At 33.2% G+C, this 16,822-nt stretch overlaps 1 protein-coding gene across 6 annotated transcripts in view; it reads right to left on the bottom strand.

Annotated features, from left to right (window-relative positions):
- Positions 1-16,822, bottom strand: part of LOC126977061 (cystinosin homolog) — a 64,148-nt gene that overhangs the window by 31,391 nt on the left and 15,935 nt on the right. The window contains exon 2 of one of the 6 annotated variants that reach the window (XM_050825741.1): positions 13,768-13,892. The exons of the other annotated variants lie outside the window; for them this stretch is intronic. Within the exon in view, the coding sequence (XP_050681698.1) occupies positions 13,768-13,794 (27 nt within the window). The 5' untranslated portion in view covers positions 13,795-13,892. The remainder of the gene's footprint in view (positions 1-13,767; positions 13,893-16,822) is intronic. 6 annotated transcript variants of the gene reach the window in all.

The raw sequence follows: 16,822 nt of genomic DNA, 5'->3' as shown, positions 1-16,822 counted from the left end.
AATCGTGTTTTAATTAAACATCAATAAATACCTACGCACGCAACATATGCAGTGCAACACTTAATTATAATTTAGCATAACAGACAGACAGTATTGTGATCGGGGATATGTAAATATCTGATTATTCGTAAAATTAAAATTGAAGACTTTGTTTTTTCGAGATGATAATTAATATATAATACTAGATGATACCCGCGACTTCATCCGCGTAAACACATGACTAAGCACGTAGCACTTATAAAAATCTTTATTTCTTATGACAAAACTTAAGACTTATCGTTCATAAAATGTTTATATTTTACCTGCTGAGAAAGTTGGAAAGTTATAAAAATTCTAATTAATTATTCATTTTAAACTATTCTTTCTGATTTCTGAACGACTTCTTTATTTAATTCCAAGGATTTTCATATTTATTCACCTTTTAAACGTTCTCTGGACTTCCACAATTAATTTAAGACCAAAATTATCCAAATCGGTCCACCCGTTCGAGAACGGGTGGACTCGAGAGTTTTAGCGAGACTAACGAACAGCAACTCATTTTTATATATATAGATAGATAGATAGATTATGAATGCTTACATCATACTTTTTTTTCAGCGACTACTGGTTTAATTTAACAATATTAATACATTCTGATAATCATGAGTTGCATCATAAAAATATTTTTAAAACAGTGTGTTTGCATACTAAGTTTACATCATATTTCTTTTATCAATCAATCACATAATCCGAGAAAAGTTGACCCGACGATAAAAAATGCTCGTTAAAATTATTTGCATTACTTACCTGTGTCATATGCACAGTTTTATAAACTATTTTAAATGTGTTACTAATGTGTTTTCAATTTATTGAATTCGGGTTCGAATCCCGGTAGGTGCAAGCATTTATATGATGAATATGGATGTTTGTTTCCGAGTCATGGATGTTTAAATGTAATTATGTATGTTTATATGTATGTTTATAAGAATTTATGTATGTTTAAGTAAGTATATTTTATTAAATATATCAGTGTCTTGTAACCCATAACCCAGGCTATATATGCTTAACTTGGGGCAAGATAATTTGTGTAAAAAAAGTGTTTCATTATTATTATTTTTATTATTATATGTACGTTTAGATATTAGACACTGTGGCCGTTACGGTAAAGGAAAATTTTATGAGGAAACCTTCCCACTTCTAGGCGTCCAAGGGCTTTAACTTAGGGAACCCGTTTTCATGCAAAGAGACGCACAGTAGTCGACGAGTTGCGAAATACGAAAGTACCCGCAAATAGATTGCCATACAATATTGTTTCGTAAAATATTATTTTATGGATACAATTACGATAGACCAACAAGTGGCAGATTTGCTTAGCTTATAATTATTTCTTGATCTCACCGATTACTTAATTAAATTGTCTTCTATGTACGTGCACAAAAATTGTAGGTTTGTACCGTTCTTTGTTTACCAAGAGTAAGTAACCATAAAAGGCGACATAGCATCAAGGTCTAAATAGATACTTTCTTTTAAATATGACAAGTTTTTTTAAATATGAAATAATGGAGAGTAGCTATCTATTGATATTACAACTGGGCCAAAATTGCGCCATTTATGAAAAAAAACGACCATCCATGTCAAACGTGTTCTTCATTTATTTTTTGTTAGGATTTTAGTTATTTTTTGGAAAGCAATACTGCCGAGTAACAATTAATACGCTTTGAACAGGATCTAAAAGAAAGAATACAAAAATACTCTAATTTTCAAAATATTAAAACGCATATAATTATAAAATCACCTTGTAAACAAACTTTGACCCGCAAAGGCAACAAAACGTTGTGTCAAATAAATTATAAAACTCTTTCATGTACTATAAAAACATCTAATGTAACAAGTCAGGGTTAATTAATTTCAAGCATTTTAATACTTCAAAAGTATTTAATATACGGAGTAATAAATAATAGAGAATCTGAATAGCTCTATGATCTCTGAGTTTTTTATTTGAAAGCTCTTACATTTGCAAATTTTTAGTTAGAACTTTAATATTATTTTTTTAAATCGTAGTTTATATGAAGGACTTTGCATAGATCAATAGAAATGCAATTTCCCAACCCGGGTGCATTGTAGTAATATAAACTGCCACGTGACTTGACCGGCTCGTTGACTGAGACAAATTTAAAACAGAATTTAAAAAAATACTTTTTAAGACTTGACCGACCAACGATCAACTTATTATGCTTAACAATTACTTTTACTTTAATTTGTAAAATTATAAGTTATCTGTATAATGATAATGTATAAGTATGAAAAGAGTAATGAATGTAGAGGAAGCGCGTGAGGTTTGTAAGGATAGAAGCAAATGGCATTTTTTTTTTAGGAAAATATGGGGCAAGACGAGTAGGACGTTCAGCTGATGGCAACTGATACGCCCTGCCCATTACAATGCAGTGCCGCTCAGGATTCTTGAAACCCCAAAAATTTTGAGCGGCACTACAACTGCGCTCGTCACCTTGACACAAGATGTTAAGTCTCATTTGCCCAGTAATTTCACTAGCTACGGCGCCCTTCAGACCGAAACACAGTAATGCTTACACATTACTGCTTCACGGCAGAAATAGGCGCCGTTGTGGTACCCATAATCTAGCCGGCATCCTGTGCAAAGGAGCCTCCCACTGGTGAATTCTATTGTCTTTGTCTACAACTCCGACGGGAACAAGGCATGAGTATATTTATGTATGTGTGTATGTATAGCTAAGTATCAATTCTAACGATGGTCAACATTTTTTTCTTTTGTTAATTTAACTCTGTTGGTGTAGGACTAATTGAGCAATAGAACAAACCTCAGAGGTTTTATTTCTTTGAAACCTCCATGTAAAATTTGTTTTTTATTAATAAATAAATAAAAAATAAACAAAGTAAATAGTATCATTCTATTTGTGACATTTAATTCCTGCAACACAGGAAGATTCTCGTCACCGTATTATACTTAAATTGTCATAATATATCGTCGTGCACCGTGCAGTTTTCTATCATAATGTATCACGCAATTATTTGATATCATCTCCGATTGATTCAATACTCTAAGGTATCCGTTTGCGATATTATTCAATATTAATTGGCCAAAGATTGACGCTCTTGCGTGTATATATGCAATCATATTATCATAATTTTAATAATACTTCGCAGTACATAGAAATTGTAAATGACGTATATAAGTTAAATGACATGTAAATAAATGTTCCACGCGAATATGGAAAGTGAATTATTTACGTGCGTTTAGTGTCAAATGGTTAATTAATTTACATAACTTGCATGAAAATAATATTAAGCTGTTAAAAAGAAAGTAGGATAATATTAAAGATAATTAATTTGAATACTAAATACTTATATAATATTGTTTCATATTTATAACTAAAAACCCAAGCACATTCCCGCGATTATGTAAATTTAAAATTTCCTGGCGGAACCAGGAATCCTATTACCAAAATCGAAATACGAAGTTTCGGTAGACGAATCGTACATTTTCCTATTACGAAAGTGTTTCGAATTCGAAGATCGATTAGATATTGTAGTCTTTTGTTAACCTAATTCCCAAATTCACTTGACATTTACTTTTTCGTTGTTTGAAGATGAATAAAGTCGTAAATACAACTTCCCTTTTTATGGTTATGTCTTTGGTTACAAAACGAAATCCATCCGTACTATTCGAATCCTTTGGTAATAGGATTTAATTTGAAGTTCGTCGCTCTTTCGTTTCGAACTTCGGCTTTCGATTTTGGTAATAGACCTCCTGACGTTGTGTGCAGTGAGGGTATTTCTCTATATCTATCTCTCTTTGTTCTGCTTATTTCAGAAAATATTGAATGAGAATTTGGATTTTATTTTAGTAATAAGTTAGTATAAGTAATGCTATAGAAATGTGAGGTGTTTGTTTTATTTCAAACAGTTCAAAGGATACAAGAAAAGACATGTGAAACTAAGAAGTTTGGAATACCACCAAGACTAGATTAAAGTTCGTTTTACATAAAACCCTAGCGGCCGTTCCCAATATTCAGTCTATCTCTTACTTGAGATAAAAATCGTAACTATCGTTGACTTTTCACGTACACGCTGTCATCAATGGGACAACGTATAGCTTACCAGCGATAGAAGTCTGTATGGAAATTGCAATTCACGCGTCCCAATATAAGGCGAGAAGACTGACTTATCGGGTATATTTTATTTTATTTTTATTTTTATTTTATTTTATTTCTTATATAATTGATTAATTATAACTACTGTCAGTAGAAGGAAGTAATTTATCTCTATATGTACGGCCTTAAAGCGACTCACAGCTAAGACATCTTTTTATCAAATCTCACACTTACAAAAATAAATCAAACCCGCAAGATGGAACGTTGCCACTTTAACGTCTGCAGGCAGTATCCACTATGCATATATATCTTTTAGACAGATAGATAGGTTATTGAAAACGACCGTTAATGTATTAGTATGACGTCATTTTGACATCACTTAATAGCCATACGGCCTTACAAATAAACTTGGTATAATGTTATACCTGAGAATAAACCAAGAATATGCAAAATATTAACTATATCGCTGACAGCACTGTCAATACAATGATAATTCTGAAGTTTTCCGAATGTCAGGCAGCCTTGCAAATAAACGCGGGAAACCTTATACGTCCGAATAAACCAATCATAAGAAATGTCTATTTGTAAAACATTTTGAATATTCTGGGATTATCCTCGGGTATAACTTTATACCAACTTTATTTGTAAGGCCGTAAAAGTTTAGGCTAAATGATAACTGTCGGAACTGTATAATGCGGAGAATATTTACGAAATCCGTTCGATTTTGGTATTCGCACTGGTATCGCATGACGGTCGTATTAGCATACGTGTAATATGCATGTAAGTGTCATAACCGTTGGGCCTACACTTCTTCAGACTACTTAAAGATTTCTCTTTATAATATTTATGTGAACCTCATGTAGAATGGAGAGAAAAACAATACAATTAATACAAGTTGTAGCGGAATGCAATTATCATCCAAACATGTTTACAAGAATGTCTCAGTGAACGGAGGAAAGTGAGCTTTCCACTTTGAGAAACCATAATATTATGTTTTGCAGGAATCATAATAAAACATGTCTAGTGATACTTACATTATCTAAAATTACAACCTTATAACATTTGCATACGGTTTATTAAATAAAACATTATATTTTCGTAATCGCGAAGTTTCTCGTGCTTTACAGCCTGTCGGTCACGAGCGACTGAGGTTGAAAGAAGTGTAATAGACATGCTATCTTGGCTAAATGTACAGCTTCTAACATTTGTTTATTCGGCTTATTAAATAAATGTATATGTTACTGCTAAAGATTTAACAAAATGTTCAAACATAAACATAAACTCTCCTCTAACCTCCCACCACGGCTGGTCACCGCGGGAGAGTCAGACCACAACCCTCCAAAGAATAATAGTTCAAGAGATAAAATTTCATTAAATATTTGTACCCTACGCCAGAACATTATCACAACTGAAAAAAAATGTATCAAAAAAAGCAACTCAGTCAATGGAATAAAGAAACACACTACAAAATAAAAGAAATCTCTCTAAAAAGGATAAAGAACTAAAAGAGATAAAGAACACTAAAAAGGATAAAGAAGAACTAAAAGAGATAAAGAACACTAAAAAGGATAAAGAAGAACTAAAAGAGTTAAAAGAAACAAAGAAAGAGATCAGAAAAATTAACGAAAATCTCACAGATTACACAAACTGGAGAAATGTAGAGAAAGCACAAGATCAGCTGAAAGGCATAGACTGGATGGCCACATAAAAATGGAATTCTTTGGAGGAGGGTTTTACTCTGAGAAGGGTCCACATTATAAGGATATTAAATTGCATGAGTAGTAGGTTTATTATGGTTAATTTGTAATATAATTATTAAATACCAAACTAATTCATTGTATTTAATTGTTGTATAATCAAATAAAGCTTTTTACCGACTTCAAAAAAGGAGGAGGTTCTCAATTCGTCGGTATGTTTATTTTTTATGTTTGTTACCTCAAAACTTTCGACTGGGTGAACCGATTTTGATAATTCCCGTATGGTTCCATTGTTATTTGGTCCAGATCTGTCAATGGCATCCATGAGAAAACCATAAAAGTCTTTAATTACCTATACGGATGAGGACGACAAATTTACATATAACTCAATATCGCGCCAACCGATTTCGATGATTATTTTTTGATTGAAAAGGATATACTTTAGAGATAGTTTGATGAGAGTTTGGTTGGGTTTTGATTACGAGATCCATGACAAAGTAACGGAACTCTTCAATTCTTAGGAGCAAATTAACGATACTCGGCCGAATCTTTTTCATGCTAGAAGGATATTTAAGTCATCTAACATAACTTGGTTATGGTCAAGTAATTGTCGTAGTCGAAGATGATGATCAATGGAACTCCTTAACGACAACAAGGGTGCGATCTGTGGCAGAATTTCTAACTGTCTGTAATCAAATTGCAAAGTGCTTACGTTCATTGCTGCATTGAACAATTTAGTATATCTACATTTAGTAGATAGTATTTAGACAAATTGTAAGTGTACTTCAAATTCACTAAAAATTACAAAAAAACAACCGACTTCAAAAACACTATTCCAAAACAAAATAATATGCACTTAAAAGAAAAAGTATTAAAATAATAGTGTACTTTTTATACAATCTAATTAATTAATCGAATTCTAGTTACGATTAATCGAATTCTATTTACGATTATTGTAATTTTTGGTGTCCTTCAAGGTTCAAACATAAACTTAAGTCGACTAAATTTAAGTGATTAAATATTCAAACACATAACAAAGTCCAATCACTTTTTTTTTAAATGCACACTATACGAACTGTTTAATAATTTATAACAATTATAATAATAGCAGCGACGGGTGACCTCTTTAATTTCATTTCCAGATTGTAATCAGCTGTATTTACATAGTATTTAAATGCGCATTTTTTGTATTACTTACCTACTTATTTACCTGTCTGCTATTTGACGCTATTTGGAATGAAAGAAATGAAATACATAATACAATGTTTGGCAAGTCTGTTCAACACAAAAATCGTTGGTCCATTATTAAAAGAGCAAACAAAGGATTTTTTTCTCTCTCTCAAAGCGTTTTCTTTCCCAAGAGGTGGTAGTGATTAACGGCCGTTTTCAATCACCTATCTATCCTTAGTTTAACTTACTAGAGGCTGACAAATATATCATTTTACGCTTACTTACATTTCAATAACCTATCGACAGATAGCATTGGACTAAAACTATATCGGACTTAACTATGGATAGATAAGATCTTGTCATGTCACCATTATACATAATATAATCTCAAGAAGTCAATTTTGAAAAAAGAAATGTCTTAAGCGATTTACTCGTGTCCACTTTTAGAGCAGCTGTTTCACTCCCTGCTTGGTGACCGTTATATTAAAACATTGTTTACTTGGTATTTATTGATTATTTATTTGATAATTTTTATCAGCATAGACCTTAGAGGGGAGTGGAAGAAATGCTCGATGCACCATCACATACCTAGGTACAGTGATATTGCAATGAGACTCCAACTAACCACTGGTTGTGCGATCTATGCATGTTATCCTCCGCGACCCCCGCCAGTGAGACCCTGTTTATGACATCTGCGCGGTCAAGGACAACTCAAGAGTCGTGCCAGCGTTAAGCTATAAACACAGGATCGGATTTGGTACGGCCGAACAATCGGACGCGGTGTTGTAGAAGACCATATTCGATGGTATGCCACATTGTCCATCGCACAAACTTATTATTATTACCGTCCGGACCGTAACGAGTACGACGCCGGACCATTTGTTACGAGGCGCCCACCGGACCATCTGATGGTCTGAAATCTGTGTTCATTGCTATTAAAGGCAAACTACACGAAGACGCGTTAAAGACTATTATTTACAATTTTCACAACATTCTTGTTTCATTTATTTTAATACTATTTTAACTTGAAAAAAAAAACCGTTTCTTCTTGGCCTATCTTTTAAAATGGTTGGTAATCTTATGATGGGGCTCCAGTTAGTCCATCGATAGCTCACATATAAATACAATTTCACTGGCAGAGTATGGTAAGTAGGTGCACAGTGGTAGCATCTCACACAAGAAAACCTTTTACAGTTTACACGATTGAGTTATCTGAGCTTAATATGGTTAACTGGGGCTCATAGCTCTTTAAAGGATACTTAAAGTCATATCTGTTAGTTTTACAGCATTAGTAATGAGTATCAAGGAGATAACCCCATTTTTGTGCGTTCTCATTGCGGACAGGTTTTTTGATATAGAGCTCATAAGACGTTTGGGTTAAAGACGTGCCAAAGTGGTTTTCAAACACAAAACAAAAGAAGGAAGACAAGACAGCGTTGTAGATGGGAAGAAGATATACAAAACAAACACATAGTTTAAGTTTAAATTACTTAAATAAATTTTTCGTGGTCCCCGCTTCATCGAACCGTTGCCCGAGCCCATGGCACGTATACAGCGTTCATTAGTAACTTTCAACGCGCTCTTGGACAAGAATGCTCAATGGCATCCATTCAATGATGGATAGACTTCCCTAGTTTCTGAAATACCAAGGTACGCGGAGAGCATTGAAATTGTATGATTCATTCAATTATTCTTTAATATTCCTTTTAGTGTTTCGTGTAATTGGTGTGAGTGGCACTGCCGTGCTAATTGCACAATAAATAAATATACAAATGATTTAAGTTTTCTTTAGTGTTAATTCCGCCAATTTTTGTTTTTAAACAATTCGACAGGTGTTTCGCATCTACACGAGGCATCCTCAGGACTTGTAGAGGCGAAATACGTGTCGAATTGTTTAAAACTTTAATCATTTGTATGATTATGGATTACCGCAAAGTAACGCCTACTTCAATTTTTTTAATAAATAAATAAATTGTGATTATAGGCTATCGTTATAATAATTTTACAAAAGAATTCATGAAGAAAGGAACTGAATGAAGTCAGTAATGCTAGCGGATGACTGTAAAGAAGAAAAAAAACACGTCGTGATGTGATCCGTGAACAGTTTTTTGATAGCGTCGTGTTACGTAAACATAGTGGGAATTTTACAGAGAGTTCCGCGGTCAGGGGTTTTACTTTTTCTTGGCATTACTCAGGATTTCAAATTACAATGGGGATTGAAGGATTGTCTAGTATATTCAGTTGTGCAGCATACGCGGTTAAAAGGATTAGAAAATTAACTGACATAAATACGGCGCAACTAGTTACTTAGTTATTTTCATAGTATTATGTACAATGTTATTCCTTTGAGGCAACGCATATCTGTTTTCCATTCCATAAGGTGTGAGAACAGAGAATGCAATATATCCCTGTCGCTCTATATAATACAATCAGTCGCTACATGGAAGCTGCTGCACTCTTATAAATTATGAAAACTACTAAAGAATCGATTCTTTAACAAAAATCAATTACATTAGATTGAAACCTCAATAGCTGGAAGTGGATTGTCATCTTAGAAGAATATGACAGCTGTTTAGAGGAATCTATATATATATATAAGATACTTTAGATATATAATTTTTCACTCATCACGATATCTCTGGAACCATTAGAGCTAAAGACTTGAAATTTGGTAGGAATATTCTTTTCACCGAGTAGAGGTTAGCTAACGCAAGAGTTTTTTTTTTTTATTATGAACAGAACAACGTCTATCGGTTCTGCTAGTCTTGGTATAAAATACAGGCCACGCATAGTTTAGTACTAGCAACCTATGTGTTGATTCATCACGATATCTCTGGAACCATAAGGCGTAGAGACTTGAAATTTGGTAGAAATATTCCTTTCGCCGAGTAAAGCTAAGAATTCGGATTTTACGAAATTCCACCCCGATTTTTTTTTTATTATGAACAAAACAACGTCTGTCGGGTCTGCTAGTGTATAAATAAATGATTAAATAAAAATAAAATATTTTCAATTTGGCATTGCATTCTGTAAGTCATGGTCTACCGCCTCTAATATTACCAATCTTAATTTAAATTTCTTTTGTTCACTCTCGATCATTAGTCTAACGTGCCATATACATAATTAGATTTAACATTTTTATTGTGTCCGTATCGAAAGAAGCCAACAACCTATTTTATAACATTCGTCAAATGTAACAATACAGTTCATTAGAATGGTCAACGACTGAATTTTTAGTAAAATCATGCTTATTACTAATATACAAACAGGCACATTTTTATTTATTCGAATCACCAACAGAATTACACATAAAAATTTTTGATTATTGAAATCTTAAGTACCTTAAGTTTATATATAATTTCATATATAGGCTACAATTTAGACAGACAAGTCACGCGACAGAACTTAAGGATTAATTTAGGAGAATTAAAGGATGTAAAAATGACCATAAAAAAAAAGATTAATGGTGAGAAAACACACAACATTTACAATTATTCTAAAAAGTTAGTGCTTGTCATCTCCTACTTGAGAGTCAAGTGATTTTACAAGTTTTATTTTAAACTTTAAAGTTTTTCAAATTATTACAGAACGAATCAATGGAAATATCCCAGTGAATTCCCTGAATAGTCTGCTTAGCCTAGGTATAAGGGAATGATGACCAAGATTTGTTCTGTAGATTCGGTGTACAAAAAGTGAAGTAGGATATTTTGTATAGGTACATATGGTACCCCGATTAGGTAAACAAAGATCCTGTAATACTAAGTTCACACTGTTATAATACCTGTTATGCTAGATATATACGTAAAATGTTTTTGTCGTTAAATTGTTTTGCGACAATTTCGTATGTTTCTTCAGCAAAACTAATGCACATGTGAACTAGACCTAAAGACGAATGCGAACGGCAACTCAGAATTTGCTCTTACACGGGGTCATAGTCAAGGTCTCAACATCTTAACAGACTATAACTGCAATAAATATATTGTTTAAATGTGTGTTATGTAATTTTAATACTATGTAAGGGCTGTATTACGCCGGGACACCACGGTTGCGCGACTGGTTGCGCCACCGTAAGTCACCAAACCACCAGAGTCATAATGCCGCGTCCGAGCTGAACGAACACCAGGTGTCCCTATACAGTTGTATGTATACATGTTGTTGGTGGCGGCGACTGGTTGCGCCACCATGGTGTCGCGGTGAAATATAGCCCTAAGTGTCAATAAAAAATAAAGTTTCTAAGGCGTTTCACATATGCTGTATGTATTTGTAGATATTTCAATAGTCATTTCATTAATATGAAATTGGTTTGTGGTCTATAGTTCTCACACGTAAAGGACATAAATCATACAACAAATTACGAATAAACTTATGAATGCATATGAAATGAAAACCATAGAAACAATGTTTCAACACACAATATAGAGGTAAATTATCATTATTTATTTCCACGTGCGATGCAAAAATTTTTAGTGATTGATAAAAATGTTTACCCTTGGAAGCCAAAGCTATCGGAATCCAGAATGATATTTTTAATTTAAATGCTATTTAATTCAACGACGACGGTACCAATTTATATTTTAACAATAAAAATTATTATTCATTTGATTCCTTCGTGGCTAGCTTTACTTATTTTGCAGGGCAACTTTTAAATGTCGTTACTTTTCGTTAAAATCTTACATCTTTAAACGAGCAATTCTTGTATATATATAATATCCGGACGACCGAGCCTTGCTCGGATTTTTAAGAATGTACAAAACTTGAACAAAAAAAAACTAATAGGACATCTGGATTCGAACCGGGGTCTTCTGCTTTCCGGATCACCGAATGTCCCATCTGAGCTATAATAGTCTTGTATATAGTGGCGAAATTTACCTTTGTATTCTAATGTTATTGTAGCTATTTCTCATTCAAACATGGATAAAAATATTTTTTTTTAAATTGAAACCTAGCTAGATCGATTTATCACCCCCGAAATCCCCTGCATACTTAATTTTATGAAAATCGTTGGAGCCGTTTCCGTTGTACATTCTTAAAAATCCGAGCAAGGCTCGGTCGTCCGGGTATTGAACATTAATAATAACAATATTGATCATAGAAAATATTCCCGGCAAAATAAATTATATGAAGCCTCAATAATCCCTGTCTGTCGGCTGTTTCACTTTCAATTTTAAAACAAATTCCTTCACATATTATTAATATTTCATAGGTTTCCTAAGCCACACAGATGAAAGGCCACGATTTTATGTCAACGCCAAATTAATATATAAGTAATTTAATTTTTTATTTAAATAACAGTACTTCATAAAAAAAAGAGCCACATGTTTTAAGAACCTACCACACAGACCTATATTCCACCGTACTATTTCCTGTTTTAATTGAACTCCGAACAAGGGCATAATTACCTCCAACACAGTACCCGTTAGGTTGGACAGCTTTCAAGTAATTTCCAAGTACCCGCACGTCCTACATTATTATGGTTCGTCTTTATCAGCTTTACAGAGAAAACCGTAATGGGTTTTTTATACAAATTATGGTAATAGTATAAATTACCAGACAAAATAACCAGAATGATTTCCATATCAGTTCTCATACAGTCTGCAAGCCTGCTTTAATACTCACTAGGTGCAGTAGTTTTAGTTTAAATCACTTACTTTCTGCTTTTTCATTTACTTTTATTTAACCAATAAAGTTGCTATTGTTTACAACTTAAGCCATCGAAATATCTATTCAATTATCTTATCACATTAAAGAATTAAAATAAAAAACATTCAATATAATAAAAAAAATGTCCCAAACATCCAAAATTACACAATTCATTGCAAATACTACTCTTCAATTAAAATTCACCACGTCAAAAATGACTTTCAGAAAATATTTCAATTGAATTATATTAAAATTAAATTACTGAACAAAAAGAGTGTAATGGATTGTAGGTATAATACTACGTTCGGTTGGATAAGGTCTCAAAGTACCCTATGAAATAATCACATAAAATAAGATTTACTAATTTTTTTTACGGTTAACAGTAGGTACTTCGGAAAAGTTTAGTAGTTTAGGTTAAGAGAAGAGCTGGAAACAAACTGATTGCCACTCTAAAAATCAATATTTACTTCATCGTTTTCCAAATTATATTAATTACTATATATGTGAAGCAAAGTAACAAAAAACATCTTGACTTACACACGAGTAAGTTAAAAAAAGTAGAAATTAATGTAAAAAAAAGAAGTATTATTAATACATTCTAGATAGTAGACGTATCAATCCACATAAAATAGAGCAATACCTATAGCAACCAACCAGTATAATACAAAGTCTAAATAATATTTAATCGTACCATAATATTATCTTCATCGTCTACAAGGAAAAAGACTCAATTAAAATCAACTATGATTGTTTAAAACAGGTAAATCTATAAATTTGCAGGATTCCTCCGAAACTAGTACCTCGACATACATAGATGCATATAGTTATCGCGTTTTTATTCAGACGCCATTCATTTTTAGGACTTCTCCGAAATTGCCAATTAACGAAATAATGGTACGTTTCGTAAGAACTAGTTCTTTAGAGTAATAGATAATATAGCATCGAAGCGATTAGTAGGATGATTGCTTTGTGTCGTTTACTTTTAATGATTCGTCATTTTCTCACTCTCATTGTAAAAGTGCTGGGAAACGTTAAATAGTGATAGTTATTGTAAGAAATAATGATTTGAAGCTGTTATTTTATACAAGTTAGATGCCGGCATTTGTATACTTTTTATTAATACGCGTAGTTTTTCTAAAGAGTTGCCTGACCTGATTTCTGCCGCCCGATTCCATCATCGCACCACACACCACTAGCTAGAATATCATCCTCAACAATGTTCTGTAAACACCGCGCAAGACAGACAGTAAGACACCAGGCAGTACTGCATTTGGACCTATAAAGAAAATTTCTTGAACTGCAGTTTGAAGAATACTAGAGTCGCGGAATGTACATGAGGTGATTCGGATAGTCCTAGCGGTATTATAACTCAGGACATCCGTTTGACACAATTTTCCGAGACCCTGTATTTAAGTTTTAAACACTCTGCGCCAGTTAGCTGCAGAGATTTAGCTTATCTTTACTTGCTTATAATTTATGTAGGTATATTAAAATGTGTATCAGTTTTTTTTTTTTTATAATATTTAGTAGATAACTTTACTTCTTATGTGTCTTTTAAATTTTTGTAAAAAACTTATTCGTTAAAACATGTATTTGCCTTTTGCCTAAGTTGTGATATTAACTTCATAGCCTGCTTTTTCATTGTAGTATTTATTCTTCTATATTTGCTCTAGTTATGTATCACGTATCACTATCATAAGACGTATTTATGTTAATCATGATCTACCTTAAGTAACGTTATTTTGTAAAAAAAAGTTTAATACATGTATGTTGTTTGGAAACCAATAAATATATAATCAGCGAGTAATGGATATAGAGCTAGGAGAGTTCAGATCAAAATTTTTAAGCTCTGATAGATATTAAAAAAAATAGAACCCATGCAAGTAATGTCTCGCTGTACTTGCTTGTACTGTTGTTTCCAAACCTTTCCAAGAATTCTCATAGCATTTGGAGCGTCCGATATCCGCATAACACAATAGAGTTGTGTTCAAAACAAATATTTTCACCGGCTCTACTAAACACTTATGGAAACAATTTCCCTGTGTTGTCGATACCTTGTCGTAGATCAAACAATGACGTTTCTCAAAACAAATAAGTAAGTTATGAAATAACTACTAAGTGCATATACGATTTCCAAATAAAATTGTCCCTATTGGCATAGCACCAGTGGGAGGCTCCTTTGCACAGGATGCCTGCTAGATTATGGGTACCACAGCGGCGCCTATTTCTGCCGTGAAGCAGTAATGTGTAAACATTATTGCATTTCGGTCTGAAGGGCGCCGTAGCTAGTGAAATTACTGGACAAATAAGACTTGACATCTTATGTGTCAAGGTGACGAGCGTAGCTGTAGTGCCGCTCAGAATTTTTGGGTTTTTCAATAATCCTGAGCGGCACTGCATTGTAATGGGCAGGCGTATCAATTACCATCAGCTGAACGTCCTGCTCGTCTCGTCCCTTATTTTCATAAAAAAATCAATATTTTTCCAAGTAACTAGATGCGTATAGATATCATAGCTGAAATGTTAAGATTTAATATATGCAACACGAATGATCAAGATTTCAAGGAGCTCTACGTAGTACGCGGTTGAACAGATAATATACATAATATTATATTATTGAAACAATTTTACACCAATTATCTTGCTCCAAACTAGGCTCCAAACTATAGTAAGGCTGCGCTATTGGTTGCAAGACAACGATATATTTAACTCATACATTTACTTATATATTTACTTAAATATACTTAAATACTAATAAACATCCATGAGTCGGAAACAAACTTAATTCCTGACTACCCGATTCGAACCCGGGACCTCTAGCTCAGGGGGCAGGGTCACTAACCACTGAGTTATATGGGTCGTCAAAGTGATATTGGGCAACAGACCAAAAATGCTTATCAGCTCTAACTGTGGGCAGATATATAACGTGATTATCACTATGGGAGATAGCAGCTTTGAGGAACAATTTCGTTTACAAACTTCGACCCTCGTGAAGCACATTCGAAGAAGAAAAACTGTCATTCTGGAATACCAGAGAAAAGAATTTGTTAGTCATTGGTGATCCCCAAGTTTATAATACTTCCCATAACTGAGGAGCAGGAAAGTAATGGTTATTTTCCTGTACCATAATTAATTAGATTTGGTGACGCAGTCTTTCCGTTATTTGTGGTAGTTTGTAAACACTGTATCACTAAATACAGTGTATATAAAGATTAGATTACTAATACGATTCAGTTAAACAATTTGTTATCTTAACAGCAATATCATTCGAATGCAAGATGATTTACGTTATATTCTGTTTCCACAAGATTTCAATAAGTTGAAAAAAAAAACTACGTTTAAAAAAACCGACATCAAAAACTAAAAAGTATTAAATAACTTAATAAAGATGTAATTTAATACACCTCTTACACAAACCTAATACTAATAAAATACTATTTATTGTATGTGCTACCTATTGATAGGTTTTAAATCGATGCCAGTCCCTAAACCAAATATAACTTTATATTTTAAACAGCTTACTTACTTATCAACGACGTTTGCCCACTTGGGTTGTTTTCTCCTAGACGAAGCTATCCCGCTCAAAGTCACGCGTGGAGGGTGTAGGTACCAACTGTAACATTTGGCTTGGCACCGACTTCAAACCTATCAATAGGTGGTACATACAAATTATAGTAAACTTACAACAAAAATGCTTTTCAACTTGAATCATGTGTAAATGAAACAATATAAATCAGGTTTTTATTAATTTTTATTGCTGATATGATATCAAATTATTTAATTGAAGCGTATTAGAAATCTAATCACTATATACCAAGTTGCAATTAAATTTGCATACTGCAGTGCGTTTTAAATGATTTACTACCAGCTCTAGAGTGTAGGTAGCTACTCATCATCTATCAGTCAATGAGACTCGCGTTACACATACATTATTTGTATTGCTATTCCATTATTATTTTTTTTAAATTACGCTTAAGGGCGTTTACACCACGGAGCAAAACTTATTTGATTATTAGTTTTTAACCGACTTCAAAAAAGGAGGCGGTTCTCAATACATACCAACGGTATGTATTCTTTTTTATTTGAAAGCCGGTGCTTCCCGTGTGGTCCCATTGCAGTATAATATTGTTATTTTTGGAGTCGGTGTCAGTCAAGGTAGGTTTGTAACTGCATGCATAGGTGAGATGTGCTTGAGTTGCACGCGCG

This window comes from Leptidea sinapis, chromosome 43, assembly GCF_905404315.1.
Source record: "Leptidea sinapis chromosome 43, ilLepSina1.1, whole genome shotgun sequence".
Taxonomy (NCBI): Eukaryota; Metazoa; Arthropoda; class Insecta; order Lepidoptera; family Pieridae; genus Leptidea; species Leptidea sinapis.
This window is presented reverse-complemented; position numbering and strand designations above follow the sequence as displayed.